Here is a 23,281-nt window from a genome sequence, read left to right on the forward strand (position 1 = left end):
CAGAGTGACCATGAAATGATAGAATTTTTGATTCTTGGTGAAGCAAGGCGGGAAGCCAGCAGAACTGCCACCTTAGATTTTTGAAGGGCAAACTTTGGCCTGCTTAGGAGCATGGTTGAGAGTGTCCCTTGGGGGACAGTCCTGAAGGGCAAAGGTGCCCAGGAAGGCTGGTCTTACTTCAAGGATTAACTCTTAAAAGCTCAGGAGAAGGCCATCCCCAAGTCCCAGAAAACGAGCAGACAGGGAAGAAGACCAGCCTGGCTAAATAGAGAGCCTTGTCTGGACCTCAGGAAAAAAAAGAAAGTTTGTGATCTTTGGAAAAGGAGGTTGGCTACTTATGAAAAATACCAATATGTAGTGAAGCTATGCAGGGTGAAAATTAGAAGGGCAAAAGCTCAAGCAGAACTCTTCTTGGCCACCACGGTTAAAGGTAACAAAAAGAGGTTCTTTCCGTATATCAATAGAAAAAGGAAGACTAGAGAAATTGTAGGCCCACTAAGGAATGAGATGGGCGCCCTAGTGGTGGAAGACACAGAGAAGGCAGAGCTACTGAATGACTTCTTTGCTTCAGTCTTCACTGCTAAAGCTGTCCTTCATGAATCCCAGGCCCTGGAGGCAAGGGGGAAGGTCTGGAGAGAGGAAGAGTTTTCCCCAGTAGAGGAAGATCAGGTTAGAGACCACTTGGCCAATTTGGACAGCCATTAAGTCCATGGGCCCTGATGAGATGCACCCACGAGTGCTGAGAGAGCTGGCACGTGTTATTGCTTGGCCACTCTCCATCATCTTTAAAAGGTCAAGGAGGACAGGAGAGGTGCCTGAGGACTGGAGGAAGGCCAATATCACTCCAGTCTTCAAAAAGGGCAGGAAGGAGGACCCAGGGAACTACAGACCAGTTAGTCTCACCTCCATCCGTGGCAAGGTAATGGAGAGACTTGTTCTGGATGTCATACCCAAGCACGTTCAAGAGCAGGAAGTTATTGGAAGTGGTCAACATGGATTTACCAAGGGTAAATCATGCTTGGCCAATCTCATAGCCTTCTATGATGTTAAAACTGGTTGGCTAGATGAGGGCAGAGCAGCAGATGTCATCTACCTTGACTTCAGCAAGGCTTTTGACACTGTCTCTCATAACATCCTCCTTAGGAAACTGAGGGAGTGTGGACTAGACGAGGGGATAGTGAGGTGGATTGAGAGCTGGCTGTGTGACAGGACTCAGAGGGCTGTGTTTAATGGAGTAGGCTTGAGTTGGAGGCCTGTAACCAGTGGTGTCCCCCAGGGGTCAATACTTGGACCAGTATTGTTTAATGTGTTCATCAACGACCTGGACGAGGGGACAGAGTGTATGCTCAGCAAGTTCGCTGATGATACCAAACTGGGTGGGGTGGCTGACACCCCAGAGGGCCGTGCTGCCATCCAGTGTGACCTAGGCAGGCTGGAGAGCTGGGCAGAGAAGAACCTAATGAGGTTCAACAAGGAGAAGTGTAGGGTCCTGCACCTGGGGAGGAAGAATGTCAGGCACCAGTATAGGTTAGGGGTGGACCTGCTGGAAAGCAGCTCTGAAGAAAAGGATCTGTGGGTCTTGGTAGACAGTAAATTATCCATGAGCTAGCACTGTGCCCTTGTTGCCAAGAAGGCCAAGGGAATTCTGGGCTGCATAGGGAAGAGTGTGGCCAGCAGGTCAAGGGAGGTCATTCTCCCCCTCTACTCTGCACTGGTGAGGCCACAACTGGAATATTGTGTCCAGCTGTGGGCTCCCCCGTTCAAGAGAGACAGGGAACTACTGGAGGGAGTCCAGTGTAGGGCAACAAAGATGATTGAGGGATTGGAGCATCTCCCTTATGAGGAAAAGCTGAGAAAGCTGGGACTCTTTAGCCTGGAGAAGAGAAGGCTGACGGGAGACCTTATTAACGTTTACAAGTATCTAAAGGGTGGGTTTCAGGAGGATGGAGCCAGACTCTTTTCAGTGGTTCCCAGTATCAGGAAGAGGGGTAATGGGCACAAGCTGGAACATAGGAAGTTCCAATCAAATATGAGAAAAAACTTCTTTACGGTGAGGGTGAGAGAGCACTGGAACAGGCTGCCCGTGGAGGTTGTGGGGTCCCCTTCTCTGGAGACTTTCAAGACTCGCCTGGATGCAGTCCTGAGTAATGTGCTCTAGGCAATCCTGCTTTGGCAGGGGAGTTGGACTAGATGATCTCTAGAGGTCCCTTCCAACTCTGAAAAATTCCATGATTTTGTGATTCTGTGAAAATACGTTGAATATATCAAATATTTTTTTCTGTTATAGGTTCTAACTATTAGAACACTGTATGAAAAACTTACATTGTTTTTGCCAGTTGGAGAACAAAATGCTTTACATCTTGCCCAGGTGTTTGAACCCTTTGCTGGCCTAAATCCTGTACACTGTAATCCGTACACAGAGGTATAATGCTTATTTTTAATTTATTCACGTTCTTTCTGTGACTTTTTATGATGTATATGAATAGTCTTAAAGTAACGTATGAACTCATTATCTCTAGCCATTATGGAAAGCAGCAGTCTGTCAGTATGAAAGAATTATTGCACCTGCGGAACAAAAAATAGCAAGCAAATTGAAGAAATTTATTTCAGAAATTCAGGACAGTCCTCAGCAGGTATGAGTATTTCTATAGTCTGAAAACTTTCCTACAGGTAAAGTTATTGAATTCTTAAGTAGTCAGTTTAGAGCAAAGGAATAGGTACTTAGAGCCAAAGAGAGTCCTTATGAAGAGCACTAACGAGTAGTGTTAGAATATGTTTAATTTTTTTTCAGGAGAAAGAGATAAATTTTTTTAACTTCATATTCCAGCTTCTTCAAACATTTCAGAAATATAAGGAACTGATAAAGCATCCAAATATAAGCAAAGAATTGCTTTTTGAAAGGGAAACACTACTAGCAAGACTTCAAGATTATGTCAAAGGTAAAAATGTATTTAAAAGTATTTAATTGCATTAGTTTTTTTGCCAATGCTAGAATTCTTTATTTACTTTTAGTATTTTGTCAGTATCCCTAGTATGTTTTTATAATTAGAGTAAAATTTTAAGCTGCTTCTATTAGGTTTCTGGCCTAACATGAATCTTTTGCTTGTGTTAGACTATCAGACAGACTTTGAAACTCGATGCCATGGCGTTCCTGGTGATGTTTCTGGACCACTGTCTGGCAAAAACCTTTCTGAAGTCGTCAATAACATTGTATGGGTACGGCAGCTGGAGCTGAAGGTAACAGATTCCATTACTGTTCAGGCGCAATATTATCATAGAAAGTAAAACATGGTATTTGAGATTTCTGTAGGGAATTCCCCACAGAAAAATTGTGAACTTCCCAAGAGTTACATCATCAAGATTCCTTATCAGTGGTGCTACTTGCTAAGGTGAATTTTATTAACTGTCCCAGAAGACATTCTTTTCATAATACACTGAACTGCCTGCTTTTATGACTTCATTATTTTTTTGGCAAAATAAAATTCTGAGTGGAGACATTTTGTTAAATTTTACCCTTTGGTTTGCATGTTAAAATTGTATATAAGATTTACAGATAGCCAGATTCTCACATCCTAATTCTCACTTGTTACTAGTAACCTGTGTAGTGTCCCCGTGAAATCAAAGGGATTTCTTGGTTGTACTTTTCTCTGTCAGCGCCTGCCAGGGAATTTACTTCAGAGACTGTAGTAAAAGTAAACTACGAATGATTCTGTGTTCTCTTACAACAAAATGAGTTTCAAACATATGTGACTATTTTAACTTATGTTATTTTTGCTAGTTTATATTTACCCTTTAGTTGGAAACTCTCCAACTTTTTTTGGACAGTATTGACTAGCTAGAAGCAAAATGTTTTTGCTAAACGTAAGTGCCATTTACAATAACTATAGGTTTGAATGACAGTAGAAGTTATGTATCCTAAGATAAGTATTAGCCCAGTTTTTTGGCATTCACCTGTGATTTGCAGAAATCTCAAGGTGCCATTTCCGCTCAATGGGACACAGGGTGGAGGTCTTAAAGGTGTTATTTTGTTATGTGTCCTACAGAGAGAACAGCAGCAGCTGAGGTTTTGTGATTTCTTCTTGGTCTGCTAAAGACCTAGAGAGCAGTTCAGCTGATGTGTGTCAGTTTTCTGTGTCTCCTTTAGGCTGTGCTAAATTTTTTAAATTGCTCTCAAATCTCCACTGATTGTATTGACTAGGGTTTCGATTAGTTTGTCCACATGTAGACGAGAAATCCCATCTAAAATAGCTTTGAGTATTGGCACAGACCTTATAGATACAACAAAGGAAACAGGGTAGTTTTGTACCTTTATGGAGAATTAACTGAAGACCTGGTGGGATACTCTTGGGTAACTTAATAGTGGTGTACACCTGTAGTGGACAACTTATTCAGACCCAATTTACCGTAATGGGAACTTGAACATCTGGGACACAATTCAGGATTCACTTTGTTTTTTTCTAATCAGTTTTGAATCCCACTTGGATGTTTTGTAATGCTGATTTTTATTGTGGTGATTTTTCTTTTCTGATTGAATACTGGGAAGTTAAGCTTCCTTTCTTTCTGATTGTGTTTAAGGTGGATGATGCTATCAAGGTGGCAGAGGCTCTTCTGTCTGACTTATCTGGATTTCAAAGTTTTCATCGAAGTGCATATTCTTTTCTGGAACAATTGAAAGTATATGAACAAGAGCAATTTGATGATTGGTCTAGGAATATCCAGACAGAGTTATCAAATCCCAAGTCAGGACTTTGGTAAATACATTCTTGTTTAAATAATGTTTAAGCTGAAATCTGTAGTGTAGTGTAGTCTAGAACTTGACGAAGGAAATAAAAAAAAAATGGACAGAATTGAGAATGAGTGGAGAAAAAAAATGGAAGAGTTTATTATCATTTCATCATCCTGCCCGGGCTTGGTTGGTAAGGTGAAATATACAGGACAATGTTGATAACTAATTTTGCAGTTTCTAGTAGCACCTGGGGTGAAAGACATGTTTTGTTTGCTTGTTGTTATACATTATAATCCATATAGTGATAATGTCTAGAAACCAGATTAGAGTGTAGCTGTGATATACAGATGACAGGTAGAGTAACAAATGAATTGCTATTCACAAGAAATTCTGCAATCTAAATGGAGCAGATGGAAGAAGGGTAAGAAAATCAATTCAAACCTCACAAATTGTGTTCCCCAAAATAATGAAATTACTTTATGGGATATTGAAATATATTTTAACGTTTTGTTTAATTCATTGGCCACATAGCTTCCTTCTGCATCTGAGTGTTACAAACTTTATTTGAAAAAAGTGTTTGTCTGCAGTTTCAGAGGATACAGGAGTTGATACTTATGTGTAGACTTCTATTTTATGAAAAATACTCAATTATCACAAATAAACAGAGACAGCAGTCCAATCTAATAACACCCATCTGATTTATTAGTACCATAAAATGTTGTTAGTGAGAGATTTTAAAAGATGTGAAGAGATTAATTAAAAGGAAAAGAAAAGAGGTAGCTCACTGCAGAGAGGAATGCAATGGATATTGGAACTAGAAAAAGGTGAGGAAAAAAGTGAAAAAATTAGCAAAGCTGAAGTTTTTATGAAGGAAGCCTAGGAGGATGGTGGTAGAAGCATTACGGCAGTAGAAAAAAAAATTGGAGTAAAATCTAAACATAAGCTGATGTTCTTATTACCATCTGATTGTGTATACCAAGAGATTCCACTGATCCAGTTCCTGGTTCTTGGATTGGTTCCCTTGGAGAATTTCGCCCCCTTTGCAGTTCTGAAGGCTGGGGCCTGTAAAGTGCCAGTTTGAGAGAGTAGGGTGGATCCAGTGTATTTGAGAAATACTGTCTAGCTACGAGTTACATGTTAACTATTGCAATAAGCCAGAAAACCTTTTTGAGCAAAACCAATAGGCATTGTACATTTCTTCTTGTCTCCACTCGCTTTGAATTAAGAGAAAGGTTACTAGAATAATTTCTGAGTAAATTAAAATGTTAATAAACATAGAAGAATGTAATAGAATGTCATCAAGCTTTTTAGAATTGTTTATTATGTTATTATAAAATGCACCTAAGAAAGGATCAATATCAAATTGTATTCAATAATATGTTTCTCTGATTTTGATTTAGCATCCAAGCTAATAGTCCTGTAATGGAGTTGGATCATGTTTTTGGAACATTAAACATCCTTTATTCAGATCATTTGGTAACTCTCCTAAGAGAAGTACGTCAGCTATCAGCACTTGGTTTTGCTATACCAGCTAAAATACAGCACGTTGCAAACACTGCACAGAAGTTCTGTAAGCAGGCAGTCATCCTCAAACAGGTATAAAATTAAATGTCATAATAACTTCCTGTTCTGACTTCCCAGCTTTAGTAGTAGAACTTTTCTAGACTATTATCTCTCCTGACTATGTGGTTGAGCTTTTTGCTGTGTTTGTATGAAAGTGCCTTGTTTCTTGAGCAAATTAGCTAAGTCCTTAAAACAGAACAAAATTAAAGAAATGCTTTACAATTTCGGAATGTGTTTTCTTTTGAAATGAAATTAATTATAATATTAAAGTCATGTGAAGTTACTGTATGAATATACAGAAATATGACAAGTGATTTATTGATCTCCTGGTTTTAGTCTCACTTTCTGATAATTATAACTGAAGGAAAATGTCATAAAATGGATCAGCTTGTCCTCACCATTGCTAGTTTTCAAGTGACAATACACTAATAAGTATTTTAATGGAAATGTGTGTTTGGGTTCTTTTTTTTGTTGTTGGTGTTTTTTTTTTTTTTTTTTTTTTTTACTGTATTCAATGCTACGTAAGTTTTTATTGCGCTTATATTTCAGTCGAAAGGCCATGTCAAGTTTTCTCCTGTTACTATAAGATGCAAGAAAAAACACATATATATTGATAAAAATTCTTATGTAGTTAGACAGGCTCAAATCAGTTTCACGTGAGGTGTCATTGGTATCCGAGATACCTGCACAGCTAAGGCAGAGATGACACAAGACCTACAAAATACCCATGCACCTGGATCACTGACAGGTGAATCCAAGTAGAAACCTTCGTCATCTCAAAAGGCACTAGATGTCTATGTGTGGACAACAACCAAGTTGTAGGGTATCTCTCTTACTCCAGCTGTCAATCTGAAAGTAAATAGATCTATTTTAGGTCTTATGCCATATCCTGGTGGATGTCACGGATATTGAAGGCCTCTGAAATGGCACTAGATGCCTGCATTGGCATAAAATAGTGGAACTGTTCCACTTATAATAAATTTGAGACTGAACTTATTTCACTTAAGGTGAAGTATAACTACCTCAGACATGTGTAAGTAGCAGTCCTTTTTGCTATTAGAATTCATCACTAGAAGAAGATAGGATCACATTAGCGTTGCATATGTACTTTATTTTTGTAAGCATTTTACTGTTATAGTTAATTCTCATTTCTTAATGGGATTGGTTGGGCGATGCTTTCAGAAATATCCTGCATTACATTTATTGGCATATAAATATTTTTATCTATTCTTGTAAATTTAATCTCTCTGTTTTTACAGGTGGCACATTTTTATAATTCTATTGATCAACAAATGATTGAGAGTCAGAAGCCAATGATGTTGCAGTCTGCTCTAGCGTTTGAACAGATAATTAAGGTGAAAGAATTCCTCTCTCTTTTTATTTTAAATTTCAGTGTTATCTGTGCATATTCTGTGCTGCTTTTTCTGTGTGTCAGTTTACTAGTTTTGATCACTTTGAAGCACATCACCTTCTTCCAATACTCTTACAATGCGAGAATGGCTGGAGAATTATAACGTGCCCATAAACTCTGTGTTGTGCAAGAGAATAATGCCTCCAGAGCAAGCATTACAGAAATGATCGGGAACTCACCCCTGAGAACTGTTTCGCAAGACAGAGTATAAGAATCGGGCTGAAAGTAGAAGTGATGTTGGGGTTGGGATTAGTTGACAGAAAACGGTGGGGAGACCAGAGCAAACTGTAGGTTCGAGAGTTTCCTGGAAAAAGTTCCCAGACTGTCTCTTAAATTTTCCTTGGGCTGGCTGCAGATAATGCCACAGATCTCTTTGGTGTACAGACCCTAAGACAGTGATGGTGCAGGAATGTTCAAAGGCACAACATATTCTCCTATTTGACATGATTTCTGCCCTTTGTCTTTTAGGAATAGGTCCAGTTGTGGAACTTCTTATGCTTTTGTGTTCTGATTTTCTAGTCTAAACTTAGCAAAATGCATAAACCCCCCAGAATCTTGATAAAAAGCCCAGAGAAATGGAATTCCCCAAAGCTGCTTATGAGTCAGTGGAATTTTACAGTGTAACTCAAAAAAATTATTTCATGATAAACAGGTGAAGTTGAATAGCAATTAGTGTGACATTTTTGTTTTTGGTCTGTGCAGGACAAAGAAGAAAAGAGGACTTTAAGGTGTCCTCTTAGCTTAAGATGTCTGCTTATGTGTGTAGGGCAGGACTCTCAATATCAGTGGATTTCTTTCAAAGTCTATTAAGAGTCTGGCATTAATCCTTCCCCAGTGTGTTGATGTAGCTATAATGATATGTCCATATGTCTGTGATTTGCTGGATTATTATGTTTCTAGTGTAGTAGTGAGAGGGAGGTCCTCCATTTTTTACTGGGAGTGAAACCACCTTTCTCATATTATCACTTCCTGTATGCTCACTGGTAGACTATATTTGATATTAAGTCTTACAAAGTTTGTATGTTTTTCAAGCATTCAAAATCTGGTCCTGGAGGAAAAGCTCAAATAACATGGGATAATCCTAGAGAATTGGAAGCTTATATCCAAAAACTCCAAGCTGCTGCTGAACGGCTTTCCACTGAAAACAGAAAACTAAGAAAGTGTCACACAAATTTCATTGAAAAGGTATATTTTCCAAGTGAAATTAAAATCACATCTCTTATAGCTTACTTTATCCTTCCTGTAATTTACACGATGATGAATAGGTTTATTATCATTTATAATTCTTTTAACAGGTTATATTGCTCATGAATATTGATCTCCTTCGGCAGCAGCAGCGTTGGAAAGATGAACTCCAGGAGCTCCGAACTGGTTTTGCCAGCCTCGAGTCACAGGCAGGGTTTCATTATCATATTGCAGACTGTGAACATTTGACTTTTCAACAATAATCAAGATTTAAGACTCAAACATAGCATGATTGAATTAATTTTGATTAAGGAGTTACTAGCTAGCTCAGGAAAACTGATCATGTACTAGTTGATGCCAGGTGTGAGGTAAAATCTCAGATGAGGAGGATGTGGATAATCTTTTTTAAGTCATACTAGTAATGGGAGAAGAACAACACTTGGTCAGATGACAGGGGTTAGATGAAAACATGGGAAAGCCAGAGTTCATGTAGATCAGTTGTGTCTGAGCCATTAACGCAAGGTAAAATAAGTTGATACACATATGGGTGATCCCCAGGATGAGTAGAACAAATGTATGAAATTTAGAATTAAAATGCATTTCTGCCTGAAATAATGAAAAAGCACATTATTATTTGTTCACTTATCAACTGTCAGCTTTTAGAATAGAATCATAGAATAATTTAGGTTGGAAAAGACCCTTCAGATCATTGAGTAAGATGATTAAGATTTTGATTAAGAGTCTTATCAAAGTAACTGGATGGTATTGCTATCACCTAATCTATTTTGAGGTATCATTCAAGTCAGTTTAATTTTTTCTATAGCCTTCAGCAGTAATGGGGCTATATTCTTATATGGATGTGGTGTTGTTATAATTTCTAATGCAAACCCAGATTATTTTAGTTGGTATTTGTCAGTCAAATAAATGCAGAATTTTTGCCGCATTTTTCTTAATATTTTTTTCCATCTTCTAAAGATAATATGAATACTAAGTAAGTGCATTGATTCAGCTTTTGGTTTGCAATTTCTTTTGAAATCTAGTTTGCAAATTTTTAGCTTGAAGTGAAAATTAATAGTCTATATTTGCTTTAAGATCTGTTTGAAAATTGTTTTGTTATTACAGAATATTTTATATGGACAATTAACTGAACTGTATTCAGTCACTTTTTTTTAATCCTTGACTAGAAGTGATAAAACTTAACCAAGTGTATTGTGCTTTCACCATCCAAAATTACAAGATGGTATAGTCTTACTGCTGTTGTCATCAGGATTTTACATATTTCTTTGAAAACCCTATTTATAATTGTCTGAAGGCTTACTTGAGGCAATGTCAGGTTTTCTTAATCTCTTGAATCCTTCTGTTGGAAGAGTTCCTCTGGGCAGCCTTGAATTGTAGGGCAGACATTAACTGTGTAGCTTCCTGCAGCAACCTTGGACTGCCTCCAAAGCCCTGGCTGCAAATCTCTATCCAATTAAATAAGCGGTTAAATAAGTTAATCTGGAAGGAGTTGCTAATTTCTTTTCTAACTTGTGTTGCCCTTTTGAAAATCCCTGGATGGTTTACAAGTGGCCATTTACATGCCTGAGCGTATGATATGGCTTTACACATTCTTACAGTGCAATGTAACAGATTCCAATGAAAATCTGAGTTCTTTAAGATAAATTATTCTATCTACTTACTTGTTAGTTAATGTTGATCTGTGGAAACACAGAAGAATTTCTGAAATACTGTTTAAAAGGTAGTTTACATATCATAACAAAATAAAAGGGGGGATAGAGGTTTAGATCTCATTCAGCCAGCTCTGTATCTTATTTCTAGCAGAGTCCTGTGCATTTTAGAGTAACCTTGAAGAATATTGCACTAAACCAATGAGCGATGAACCTCAGCGAAGCCGTTATGCTAACTGCCATAGGGACTGGTTTGACTTGGATATTATTTTTTTCTTCTTATATTCATTTGAAATAAATGGAATAGCTCTAGATCATCTTAATATTCAAACTGGTCATAGAATATCTTGAGCTGCTCCTTGTCCTTATCCTGCTCCTCGCAGGACCACTTGAAACTAAACCATATGACTAAGAGAACTCCTTGAACTCTGACAGGCTTGGTGCCATGACCACTTCCTTGGGGACCCTGTTCCAGTGGTGTGATACTTCTTTGAATTTTACTAAGATTCTGGTCTTCAGCCATTGTACTGTACTCAGTTTCAGCTTATAATTATGGTTTGAGGAATAACATAAAAATAAAAATTTTTAAATTTTAGGGTTTCAAATCACGTGATATGAAAGCTTGGAGACAGCACTGGAATCATCAACTTTACAAAGCTCTGGAGCATCAGTATCAAATGGGCTTAGAAGCGCTTAATGAGAATTTACCAGAAATAACTATTGATCTAACATTCAAGTAAGATATTTTCTTTTTTCCTATTAAGAAAGTATTCTGGCTCAGAATACATTCAAATATTAGTTTCTGTATGATTTGTTTTACTTTTTAGGCAAGGCCGGTTGCAATTCAGACCTCCTTTTGAAGAAGTACGAGCTAGATATTATAGAGAAATGAAGCGATTCATCTCCATTCCAAATCAGTTTAGGGGAGTAAGTGAAGCAGAAGAAGAGTCTATATTCACTGTTATGACAGAAAGAAATGCAAATGGATTTCTGACTGCTTTCAGTAAAGCAGAGGATTTGTTTAGAAGGCTGACAGAAGTTTCTAATAAATTCAAGGTATTTTTAATATTTGACTGACTCGTGCTTTTTTTTTTATTTTAAATTTGTGCATTTTAGGCTTCAGACATTCTAGAAGCAACAGAACAGTAACCTTTGTGCCTTGTTGTCCTTGGACATTCTAGAAGTAACTGAACAATGACATTTGTGCATTATTGTCCTTGGACATTCTAGAAGTAACAGAACAATGGCATTTGTGCATTATTGTCCTTTTCTACAAGGCATATAAGCAAAAGCGTAGTAAGTCCATCCATGTTAAGTCAACTACTTAAGCACACCTTCTGCTTGAAGAGTATGTACAGTTCCCATTGAAACCTCGGTATTATAGCTGTCTTTTTGCTCTTGTTCAAAATCTGTTTTGATTATCCTTAAATATGTGAATATGTTAAACCATTTTGTACCTTCTGATTTTTGTGCTAAGAGAATCTGTAGGTAATTGAAGGAGCACAAAGGTTAAAGAGAATGTAGCTTGAAAACATTATTAAAGTGTTTTAATATAACTGAGAAACAGAGTTTTTTAGTCTGGAAAATATTTCTTTTCCATGAAATCAAAAATAATGATGAAAAGGAATGGATCGTACTTGGTCAAGTAGATATGGAAACTCTGGTGGAGACACATCTTTCTAACAAACAGGACTGGGAAAAAAACTTCAAAGCATTAAAAGTAAGAGGGAAAGAAGCAGAACGTCTTCCAAGGTATAGTGCAACTATTCTTCTGTTTGAATAATGTATTCTATCAGATACTTTAAAGGTAATAGTAAAATAGGAATATTCTTTTTACGTGGAGATATAGATAGAATTTCAGGTGTTTGTAAAATCTTGGTGTACTTTTTAAATGTTTAGACTTTGTTTTTCAGTTTTATTTTTAGACGCTTCTTCCCTTTTATCTTCACAGCCTTCTCTAAAAACTTTGAATATCTTCCTTTGATATGATGGGAAACTCCCTTAAAATTTAAGGCTGATTTTGAAATACTACAAAACACAGTGATATTTAAACAATTCTTTTAGCTAAGTCCTGTACATGTGAAGTATATGTGGCAGTTAGGAACAGACTTAGTAAATGCTTATACATGAAATAATTCCTGTATTGAAACACTTGATTACCTCTTATAACTTACAGTTTAAGATATGCTAGCGTAGGCTTTTATTCTTACATATGTTCACATGGAATTCAGTGCATTGCATGGTTAGAGTTCTCAAATGAAACTGCTGGGAATCATGTTCAGTACAAATAAAAAGAGGTAACATTTCATATAGGAGAATGGACAGGTAGAACTTTTTCGCTAAGTGGTATTCTGAGTAGTGAAGATTTTTATGAGTTCAGGGACAGACTGGGGTGAATAGAAGAGAATCATAGAATCATAGAATCTTCATGGTTGGAAAGGACGTTTGAGATCATCGAGTCCAACCATACACACACAAAAAACCCCCTACAATCTCTGCCACTAGAGCATGCCCTGAAGTGCCAAATCTAGACATTTCTTAAACACCTCTAGGGATGGTGACTCAACCACCTCCCTGGGCAGCCTGTTCCAGTGCCTGACCACTCTTTCAGTGAAGTAATTCTTCCTAATATCTAATCTAAACCTCCCCTGCTGCAACTTCAGACCATTTCCTCTGGACCTGTCATTATTCACCTGGGAGAAGAGGCCAACCCCCACCTCTCTCCAGCCTCCTTTCTGGTAGTTGTAGAGGGCAATGAGGTCTCCCCTCAGCCTCCTCTTCTCCAAGCTAAACATGCCCAGCTCCCTCAGCCTCTCCTCAGATGACCTGGTCTCCAGACCCCTCACCAGCCTGGTAGCTCTCCTCTGGACACGCTCCAGCACTTCAATGTCCCTCGTGTCCAGAGGGGCCCAGAACTGAACACAGTACTCGAGGTGAGGCCTCACCAGTGCCGAGTACAGAGGCACGATCGCTTCCCTGCTCCTGCTGGCCACGCTAGTCCTGGTACAAGCCAGAATGCTGTTGGCCTTCTTGGCCACCTGGGCACACTGCTGGCTCATGTTAAGCTGGCCGTCCACCAGCACCCCCAGGTCCTTTTCTGCTGGGCAGCTTTCCAGCCACTCTTCCCCAAGCCTGTAGCGTTGCTTGGGATTGTTGTGACTGAAATGCAGGACCCGGCACTTGGCCTTATTAAACCTCATACAGTTGGCCTTGGCCCATCCATCCAGCCTGTCCAGGTCCCTCAGTAGAGCCTTCCTACCCTCAAGCAGATCAACACTCCCACCTAGCTTGGTGTCATCTGCAAACTTACTGAGGGTGCACTCAATCCCCTCATCCAGATCATCGATAAAGATATTCAACAAAACTGTCCCCAAAACTGAGCCCTGAGGGACACCGCTGGTGACCAGCCACCAAGAGGATTTCACCCCATTAATCACAACTCTCTGGGCACGGCCATCCAGCCAGTTTTTAACCCAGTGAAGAGTACACTTATCTATGAAATTGCCTGACATGTCTTGTAGCCAGAAACCACATGTGGCTATGAAGTGCCATGAGTTGAAAATAATTGGTGTTGAGGGAGGTTACTCAAGAAGGTACCAAAGAAGGTAGCGCTTTTTCTTAGTGTTCTTTAGGCATCTACTTACGGTCACTGTAAGATATTAGATATGGGGCCTTGACTTCCTATGACTTTTCTTACATTCTTAGGACTATTGAAGCCTGGGTTAGTAAATTCTCATGGAAATTAGAGATTTAAAGACATGACTTTACAAACTATTTACATATTTTTCTTTTTGAGTATAGAAGTCGTCCTTTTGAATTTAGTGACATTGGTTATATAAAATTAAACAATTTTCTAAATATTTGGAGAAGCAGAGCATTAGACCATAGTCCCCATAAAACTGCATATATATGCATAATGGTTAGAAATATTTCAATACTATGAAAAATTTTCCTGATAAGCTCTGTCTTATATTTGTAGAATTATGAGGAATTTTTTTTCTTATTAGGCTACAAAATCAGGGTAAACTATAGATGTGCATAGATCTTAGAGATATTGACATGTAAGTATACTACTGAATATTTACTTTTTGATCTTTTGTCTTGAAGCACCATCAAGATAGATTGTTTAACTGTTAATTGCAACCCTGTGAAAACTGTAATTGATGATTTAATCCAGAAGTTATATGATGTTCTTGTCATTTCTTTGAGAAAATCTATTCAAGGTAAATAACTTTAATGAATAATATTTTTTTTTTGTTTCTGTTGTACTTGTGGACATTTGTGTTAATATAATTTTACTCTTGGGCACAGTGAGCTGCAGAAATCACAGTGCACAGAAAGTAATCTGTTACTAATTTTTCACTACAGGCCTAACCTAAGGCTGCTTGATGTCCATGTGCATCTTTCCCGTTAACTTGTTTTGGCCACATCTGTTCCTGATGTAAAATAATATATATGAACATTATTTTGTTTGTTTCTTTTGTCTGGAGGAAAATTTCTTCGTCATTTCAGGGAGGAAAATTTGTTTGACATTTGAGGGAGGAAGATTTCTTAGGTGTTTGAGGGTAATTGAAGGGGCCTTAATGAGATGTTATAATTTAAAAATATTAGATTTCTCTTTCACAAACTGAAATACTTCACGAGGAGTCTTAAATAATCTAGACTTACTCCACAGAGTTACTTGTCACTTCGATTCTCAAAATGCGAAGTGTTAAAGAGTGCAAAATATTTCTGTATTTTTAGGTGGTCTATCTATATCTGGAACAAGTGGACAAAATGGAGTAAGATGTAGATGATAAGTACCAGGGCTTTGTGCTTTAAATCTAACAATTGGTACGGGAAACACAGAACAGGGGTTGTGCAAAGAGTGAATTATTTCCATAGCCTGAAAGATGAATTGTTTCCTGGAAAGTGTATTATTTCCTGGAATTGTATGGCTCCTATCTCAGTACCAAAAAGATCTACCCTGGTAGGAAAATACGTCATAGCTTAATCAGGCTTTTGTTTGTGAGTCTTTTCAATATTTAAAGTAAGGTGGCTTTAGTTAGTCTCTTTAAAGACAGAATTAAAAAAAAAAACCCAAACCCCAAAAGTATTTTTAATGTTTGTTTTTCTCTATTTACCCCAAAAAGACCTATACAGATTTTCAAAGTGTATAAATAAATGCCTTAGGTATTTATGCTTAATTTTTACAAGGGAGTTTGATACTTATGGTCTAAATCATACACTGGACGCAGTGGATTACACTTAAAAAGCTACATGTGAACACAAATATGCATTATTTTCTTGAAGCAACATATAAGATTGGGATCTGCAATTTTTAAAGCAAATAATTTGCATACATTATCATATCTTATGACACTGTTGTATCACAGTACATTCGTGTGACTTGGATGTTTATTACTACAGATATTTTCTCCATGATAACTTTGTTTTCCACTTTTATATAGCTCACCTATATGATGTTTCTTCATTTCTCACTGATGCCATGGAAATACTAGTGATTAGACCCCAGACTGTAGAGGAAATAGCAGAAGACAATTTAAAATATCTAAACCTACATGAAAAAAAAGAAGGGGTAAGATACTATTTCATCATATCCAGAACAACAGCTAACAAAAAATGTGGTGGATTTCTAGTATGGAAACTTATATTTAATATAAGTAATTTAGAACATGCAGTAGCCTAATAGGGTCAGGGCAGTGGTCCGTGTAGCACAGTATTTTGTCTCGAGCAGTAGAATAAAGTGGCTGCCTAAGGGAAAATATAAAATCGGTGTAGCATATTTGATGCTTTCCCACAGTTCTCGCCTCCAACCAGAACCTTTTTGAGTTTTATGTTGTTCCTGAGCATATAGTAACGTGCAGTGGATTTCCCTAATTTCTGCAATATATAAAGAGGCATTTACCTGTTTCACAGTAAACTTTCACTTCTGTATCTCTCATGTCAGGATCAAGATTTAGAATGTCTCTAAGTACCTCAAATACCTTTTTTTCCAGTGTTTTAATGTTATTCTATAAACAGTATTAAAAAAGCAGCTGTATATAAGCATATAATCTGTGCGTACACAGTTGATGATTCTTACGTATTTTCTTATAGTTTGGATAAACAGGATTTGCTGAATTTTTACATACACACATATTTTTAATCCATTTGAATTTAGGTTTTTCTCCTGTTTCAAGAGGCTGAAGATAAAAACAAACTTTTGCGAACTGTGGCTGGTGCAGGTTTGGACACTATCAGTAACCTAAGAGCTACATGGGATAAATTTGAATTAATGATGGAAAGCCACCAGCTTATGATTGCAGAACAGGTAACAATGAAAGATTAATATTGTACCTAAAAATGTTGAAATTATTTTGATTAAGTCTGGATAAATATTTTTTACTCAGATTAAATCAATAAATGTTCTCAGTTCAGTGTTAACACCAACTTTACTGAGTTGACGGAGAGCCTTTAAAGGAAGAGTACTTAAACTGTTTAAACAATAATTAGGTGAAACTTCTGTTGAACTGATGCTGAAATGAATGTTACATTGTTGTACTTCTGTCTCAACTTTCTGGTAACAGAGATGGCTTAATGAATGTAATGGTTAACTGAGCAAAACAGGATAACAGTTAAAAGTAGCATTTTTATTACTTTATCATGTTTTTAGTACTGATGCTTGTTATTTTCACACAACTTTGCTAAACTATGCAGAGTCCTGTAATTACAGTCCATAGGCAAATTGCTGAACTCATTTGAAGTTCTACTGAAGATACCAATGTGCCATACAAATATAGCAATTTTTCTATGCGCTATAAGATACAGGCTAGCATAGGCCGAATAAATAGGTCTCAAATACCAGCATAAAAAAAAATTAGTGCACCCTTTTTAAAAAAAAAGATGAATAAAGATGAACTATTTCTTAGGGTATTATACAAGAAGTTTTCTAAATTTGGTTCTGATCAAGTTGTAGTTATCAAGTTTTGGTCAAGTTTTGAAGTTGGTGCTTTGGTTTTGATCCTAGTAGTAGCTACAAACAGTTGAAGGAATTTCATTTTAACTCATGCTTTACAGGTTGAAATGATGAAAGGAAATGTGATTTCACGTGTTAATGTATATCTTCAAGACCTGGAAAAGTTTAAAGCTCGTTGGGATCAACTAAAGCCAAGTGATGATATCATTGAAACAGGTGATCAGGATGTGCTTGAGAAAAGTGCTCAGATCATAAAGGAAAAAAAAAAAGAATTTGATGAACTTGAAACTGTGAAAGAAAAGCTTATGTATGTATATTTCCCTGTACACCTTATTTATTAATGTATGGATCTTTTTCAGCAATAGTATCTCAGAAAATGTTAACTTATTTTTGTCACAACAGACAATAAAAGGAATTTCATTTATTTTGTATTTGTTTTTCATTAATTTTTCAGGGTCCTGTTTGTTGATTTTACATAATGTTAATTTCTCAAGCTAAAGTGTTTCATGAGTTTTTTGGAATGAAAAATTCAAGAAGTCTCTTAGGCTTTCGCATAAGGGAGCCTGTAAACTAAAGACTTGATTCTGACTTCTGAAATTCTCACTAAGAGGTTTGGTGTATTGGTCCAAGAAGGGGGAGTTACTCCTTCAATTCTCTCGCAACTTAAGTGGGCAAGAGCTCACGTCTCCCATTTCTTAAGTAAGTGTTCTATCTGATAGACTGTTGTGCAAAAGGAAAGAATTTTTACTCTGGGTGCCTGCTTTCAGTAAGCTCATTGCAAATCTTAAGTGGACGAAGTTTTCTATTTAAATTCTTAGCTTGGCTCTTAAATATGGTAGTAAATAAAATTAGCATACTCTTCCTACCTAACAGGAAGAAACAATCAATTAAAAATTATTTTCTTTCAAGCTTTGTTTTTAGGGGCACAAAGTAACTCATTTTTCTCATAAATGAGAAATAAATGAAAGTTTATGGAAAATAATTGTGAATATGGGAGAGTGTAGGAGAGTTATCCCTCATATTCCTTTATTATTTTTATTCAAGATGGAGATTATAAGGAAATTGCAGTTGGCAGCAATGTTCTTCAAGGAAGCCAATAGCTCTTCTTAAAAAAAATGAAATTATTTCCATATGATACCATCTCTTAAACCATAAATGTGTAATGGAATAATGTAATGCATAATATAATGATCTTTTATTCAGTGAAGAATGCCATCACTTTAAATTGGAAGAGCCTGACTTCTCGTTGTCAAAAGTTGTATGTCAAGATATTAAGAGTTGTGCAGAAGTCTGGGCATTGTACGAAGAGTTCTATCAAGGTTTTCAGGAAAAAGCTAAAGAAGACTGGATTACTTTTAGGTATGATTTCGTTACTTTATTTTTCATGGACATATATTTGTGGTTGTAGTGCTCTGTTGTTATGACCTTTTTCTATTTGATTGTCACACAGGAGTAAAACATACCTATTTGAAGAGTTTTTGCTTAACTGGCATGACAAAATGAGGAAGATGGAAGAACATACTGTAATGACAGTAAAGTTGCAAAAAGAAGTGGACAAATATAAAGTAAGATGCGAATTACAAAAAGGGTTATAAAACCAAAAATGTTTTGGTATTACTGGGTGATATACTTCATTATGTAGCTCATTGTTCAGTTCTTATTATAAAATCAGTTACAATTTGACAAAATACCATCTGACACTGTTTTGAATATTTCATTTACTTTTGAGAAACTTTTAGTTGCTTATAGTGAACAGGAGGGTCAGTACACTTTACATAGACACACAGTTAGCAATGATTTTTCCTCAGAGTTGTACTTTTAAACATTAAATAGAGGAAATGAAAAAATGTATTTCAGTTTAAGAATGAAAGTGTTCGTTTTGTTTGAATATCATGTCACACTGTAATCAAACAGATACAATTTTCATAAAGACTAGATGGATTCACATATGCGTTTTTCCTAGATGATAATTCCACTCCTAAAATATATAAGAGGAGAACATCTTTCTTCAGACCATTGGCTGGATCTGTTTCGTCTTCTGGGTCTTCCCCGAGGCACTACACTTGAGGGTTTGTTATTTGGAGACCTGCTAAAAGTGACGGATGCCATTATAGAAAAAGCAATGGAACTTAAGGTATGAATAATTTCAAATAAAAGTACTACATTTTATTTTATGGTTTGTTTTATGTAATATATCTTGTTCTGTATGCATCTTTGTGTTTTTGTTACTATAGAAATAGAATCTATGTTATATTTTTGAGTGGAAAGTTCATTGCTGGCTCTGTATTTTCAAATGAAATCTATTCATACTTTTCAATAGGATTTGAATTGTCGGGCCCAAGGTGAAGTTACAATCAGAGAATCATTACGTGAGCTTGAACTCTGGGGAGTTGGGGCTGTCTTTACACTAACAGATTATGAAGATAGCCAAGGCAAGACTATCAGGCTTATTAAAGACTGGAAGGACATAGTCAACCAAGTTGGAGATCATCGCTGTCTTCTACAGTCCCTCAAGGACTCTCCATATTACAAAGGTTTTGAAGATAAAGTGTCCATCTGGGAAAAAAAGCTGGCTGAGTTGGATGAGTATCTGCAGAATTTAAACCAAATTCAAAGGAAGTGGGTCTATTTGGAACCGATATTTGGTCGTGGAGCTCTGCCCAAAGAACAGGCTCGTTTTAACAGAGTTGATGAAGACTTTAGGTTAGTGTTATCGAATGTGACTTATTTTTTGTAGTATCTTTGACACATGTAGTCTAGAACATTCGTCACGGTGAAAATATATGGAGCAATTGGAATTTGTATGGAGATGAAGGCCAGCAACAGGAATTCATTAGATATAGATGTGCGGCAGTGACATAGATCTGAATAAAGCTGGTAACGTGGGTTTCATTTAATGGGGTACATATGGAGAAGGGAATAATTTCTTGTTGAAGACAGGCACTTTGTTCACTGTGAAAATACACAGATGGACTTCTGTGAGAAAGAGATGGTTTATTTCTTACAAACAAGTCAAGGAGATAAAAAGGGAAAAGACTTTAGAAATGTAGAAAGATATATACCATTATCTGTCTTGATTTGAGTTAAAATGACTTCTTAGAAGGAAATAAAAGTCAAGAATTGAATTTTCTTGGTTTTGGGTAGAGAAATTTTAGTAAGAAACAGTTGTTATTAAATTACCTTGCACAGACATTGATGTAAATTCTGAAATGTTTCATCATTAAAACTGAAAACTGAAAGTTATATATCAGATATTCAGATGACTTACCTGTGCTTTAATTTTTATTTACATAACTACTTTTATATCGTATTCAGATTAAAATTGTAATGGTTGTTTTATGAATTATTCAATCTTTTTCTGTCAAGATCCATTATGTCAGATATCAAGAGTGACAATAGGATAACATCACTGAATGCCCGGACAGCAATAAGAAATACCTTAATTACCATACTTGACCAACTTCAGAGATGTCAGAGATCTTTGAATGAGTTTTTGGAGGTACAGCTGACGTTAATATAGTTTTCTATAAAGAAAGCCAGTAAGTTTGAATTTAAATAAACAAAACTGATTTATTTTGGTTTTATATAGGAAAAGCGCTCAGCATTTCCAAGATTCTATTTCATTGGAGATGATGACTTATTAGAAATATTAGGACAGTCCACGAATCCTCTGGTTATCCAGTCTCATCTTAAGAAACTTTTTGCTGGTAATGCATTAATCTTCATCTGTGAAATGTACTTATTTAGAAATAAGGTTTTTCAAAGCTAAATAATCTGTTGCAGAGGTTTTTTTTTCTCTCTTTATACTACTAGACACTGAGGAATTAATGTTTGACGTGAACAATATGTAACTTCATTGTTGTTTTCTGATTAACAGGCATTAATAGTGTGAGCTTTGATGAAGAATTTAAATGCATAGTTGCCATGAAGTCTGTAGAAGGAGAAACTGTGCCACTTAGAAATAAAGTTCTTCTGTCAAATGATGTGGAAGTAAGAAAATCACATCCAAATATAGTTCACGTGTCTTTGAGAAATTCTTTTGGAATGTAACTTTTGAGTTTTTTTCATCTCTTTGTCAGGTATGGCTAAATGGTTTGGCTTTGGAGATGAAGGAGACCCTGAAAAAGATGTTAGTTGACTGTGTTGATGCTGGAAAAAAATCACAAGGTTCAATTGATCCATCACTCTTTCCTTCCCAGGTAGTAATTGATCCACTAATGCCACTGTGTAGTCTTAGATTTACCAAATAAGTTGTTCTTTAAAGTCTCATACAGAGGCATATGTAGTGATTTTGGAAGAAAATAACCCTCAACAAATCCATTTTATTCAGTTATAGTATAGAGAAATTCTTAAAAATATGTGTTCTTATAATTCTTTTGTAAACATTTGAAATACTCAAATGCTTTACATGGCACCTGATCTAACAACCATCTGTTTATTAAATTTGATGTAAATCTTGATTTTAGTTGGTAGTGAATGCTACATGCAGGGCTGCTAAGACTTAGTAACATAAAAAAACATTTTTGAATCTGATAAAAATACAGTTTCTAAAGCTTAGCTGTATAAACAGAAATAGTCATGAACATGAAATTCTTTTATGCAGTTTTGGCCAGTAGCACAGTGAATCACACAGACTCATGGAATGGTTGTGGTGGGAGGGGACCTCTAGAGGTCATCTGGTCCAACCCCCCTGCTCAAGCAGGGCCACCTATAGCTGCTTCGCCCAGGACCGTGTCCAGACGGCTTTCGAATGTCTCCAGGAATGTAGACTCCATTGCCTCCCACGTCAACCTGTGCCAGTGCAGTCACTGTCACAGTAAAAAGTGTTTCCTAATGTTCAGAGAGAGCCTCCTGTGTTTCAGTTTGTGCCCATTGCCTCTTGTCCAGTTACTGGGCACCTCTGAAGAGCCTGGCTCTGTCTTCTTTGCATCATCCTTTCAGGTATTTATAGAAATTTATAGGATCCTCCCCTGAGCCTTCTCTTCTCCAGGCTGAACAGTCCCAGCTCTCTCAGCCTTTCCTCATAGGAGAGATGCTTCAGTCCCTTAACTGTCTTTGTGACCCTGTCCTCATTGGTTCCTCTGTCACTTGGAAGAGGAAGTTGTCATCCATGGATGCCAGGAACGTCCTGGATTGCTTATCGCTTATGTCCTTCTGTGTTGCCCCTCCAGCAGGTATTGGGGTAGTGGAAGTCCACTATGAGGACTAACCCATAAGATCTCGGCTGACTCCTCATCCATCTGCAGACCAAGCTCCATGCACATGTAAAGGGCAACTCCCCCTCCTCGTCTTCCCTTCCTGTCCTTCCTAATGATCCTGTTACAGATCTTTCCAATTCCAAGTTTGACTGAACCTTCATAACTCAGACAGGGCTTTTCCAGTGAACTTAAAGTAATTAGAACAGAAGTGGAGTGTTAGAAACTAGGATGCAAAATACTGTGTTAGCAGATCAGTGACACAAAAAGTCAGAGGTGCTCCTGAGCCTGTTGAGTATGGGCTCAGCATGCCTACAATGTGATAGCTTCCATCTGACACATCATTTAATGAGAAAGGATACTTTAAAAATTTTGCTACCAGACGCTGTAGAACAGCTAAGGGGCTTGCTACATTAGATTGCATTGCAGGTTTTCCCTAAATTTTGTCAGGTTTTAAGATGTCTATTTTTGTTCTTAAGAGCATAGCAAGTGTGTGGCTTTGTTCAAAAATGATACTGTAAAATACTTTAAATATCAGACATAATAAGCAATTATAAATTAATTGAAAAACTTTTT

The 23,281-nt window shown here is 36.9% G+C and overlaps 1 protein-coding gene across 3 annotated transcripts in view; it reads left to right on the forward strand.

Moving 5' to 3' along the window:
• DYNC2H1 (dynein cytoplasmic 2 heavy chain 1) overlaps nt 1-23,281 on the forward strand; it is a 178,041-nt gene that overhangs the window by 6,583 nt on the left and 148,177 nt on the right. For all 3 annotated transcript variants that reach the window (XM_063330001.1, XM_063330007.1, XM_063330017.1), the window contains exons 7-30: nt 2,288-2,422; nt 2,520-2,633; nt 2,828-2,939; nt 3,113-3,237; nt 4,576-4,751; nt 6,127-6,322; nt 7,549-7,644; nt 8,733-8,885; nt 8,996-9,094; nt 11,149-11,288; nt 11,380-11,608; nt 12,177-12,304; nt 14,660-14,775; nt 16,003-16,130; nt 16,716-16,865; nt 17,612-17,817; nt 18,714-18,869; nt 18,961-19,075; nt 19,474-19,644; nt 19,831-20,213; nt 20,877-21,009; nt 21,100-21,217; nt 21,388-21,500; nt 21,590-21,709. In XM_063330001.1, coding sequence (XP_063186071.1) covers nt 2,288-2,422; nt 2,520-2,633; nt 2,828-2,939; nt 3,113-3,237; nt 4,576-4,751; nt 6,127-6,322; nt 7,549-7,644; nt 8,733-8,885; nt 8,996-9,094; nt 11,149-11,288; nt 11,380-11,608; nt 12,177-12,304; nt 14,660-14,775; nt 16,003-16,130; nt 16,716-16,865; nt 17,612-17,817; nt 18,714-18,869; nt 18,961-19,075; nt 19,474-19,644; nt 19,831-20,213; nt 20,877-21,009; nt 21,100-21,217; nt 21,388-21,500; nt 21,590-21,709 — 3,612 coding nt within the window. The remainder of the gene's footprint in view (nt 1-2,287; nt 2,423-2,519; nt 2,634-2,827; nt 2,940-3,112; nt 3,238-4,575; nt 4,752-6,126; nt 6,323-7,548; nt 7,645-8,732; nt 8,886-8,995; nt 9,095-11,148; nt 11,289-11,379; nt 11,609-12,176; nt 12,305-14,659; nt 14,776-16,002; nt 16,131-16,715; nt 16,866-17,611; nt 17,818-18,713; nt 18,870-18,960; nt 19,076-19,473; nt 19,645-19,830; nt 20,214-20,876; nt 21,010-21,099; nt 21,218-21,387; nt 21,501-21,589; nt 21,710-23,281) is intronic.

The sequence above is a fragment of the Chroicocephalus ridibundus genome, chromosome 1 (genome assembly GCF_963924245.1).
Source record: "Chroicocephalus ridibundus chromosome 1, bChrRid1.1, whole genome shotgun sequence".
Taxonomy (NCBI): Eukaryota; Metazoa; Chordata; class Aves; order Charadriiformes; family Laridae; genus Chroicocephalus; species Chroicocephalus ridibundus.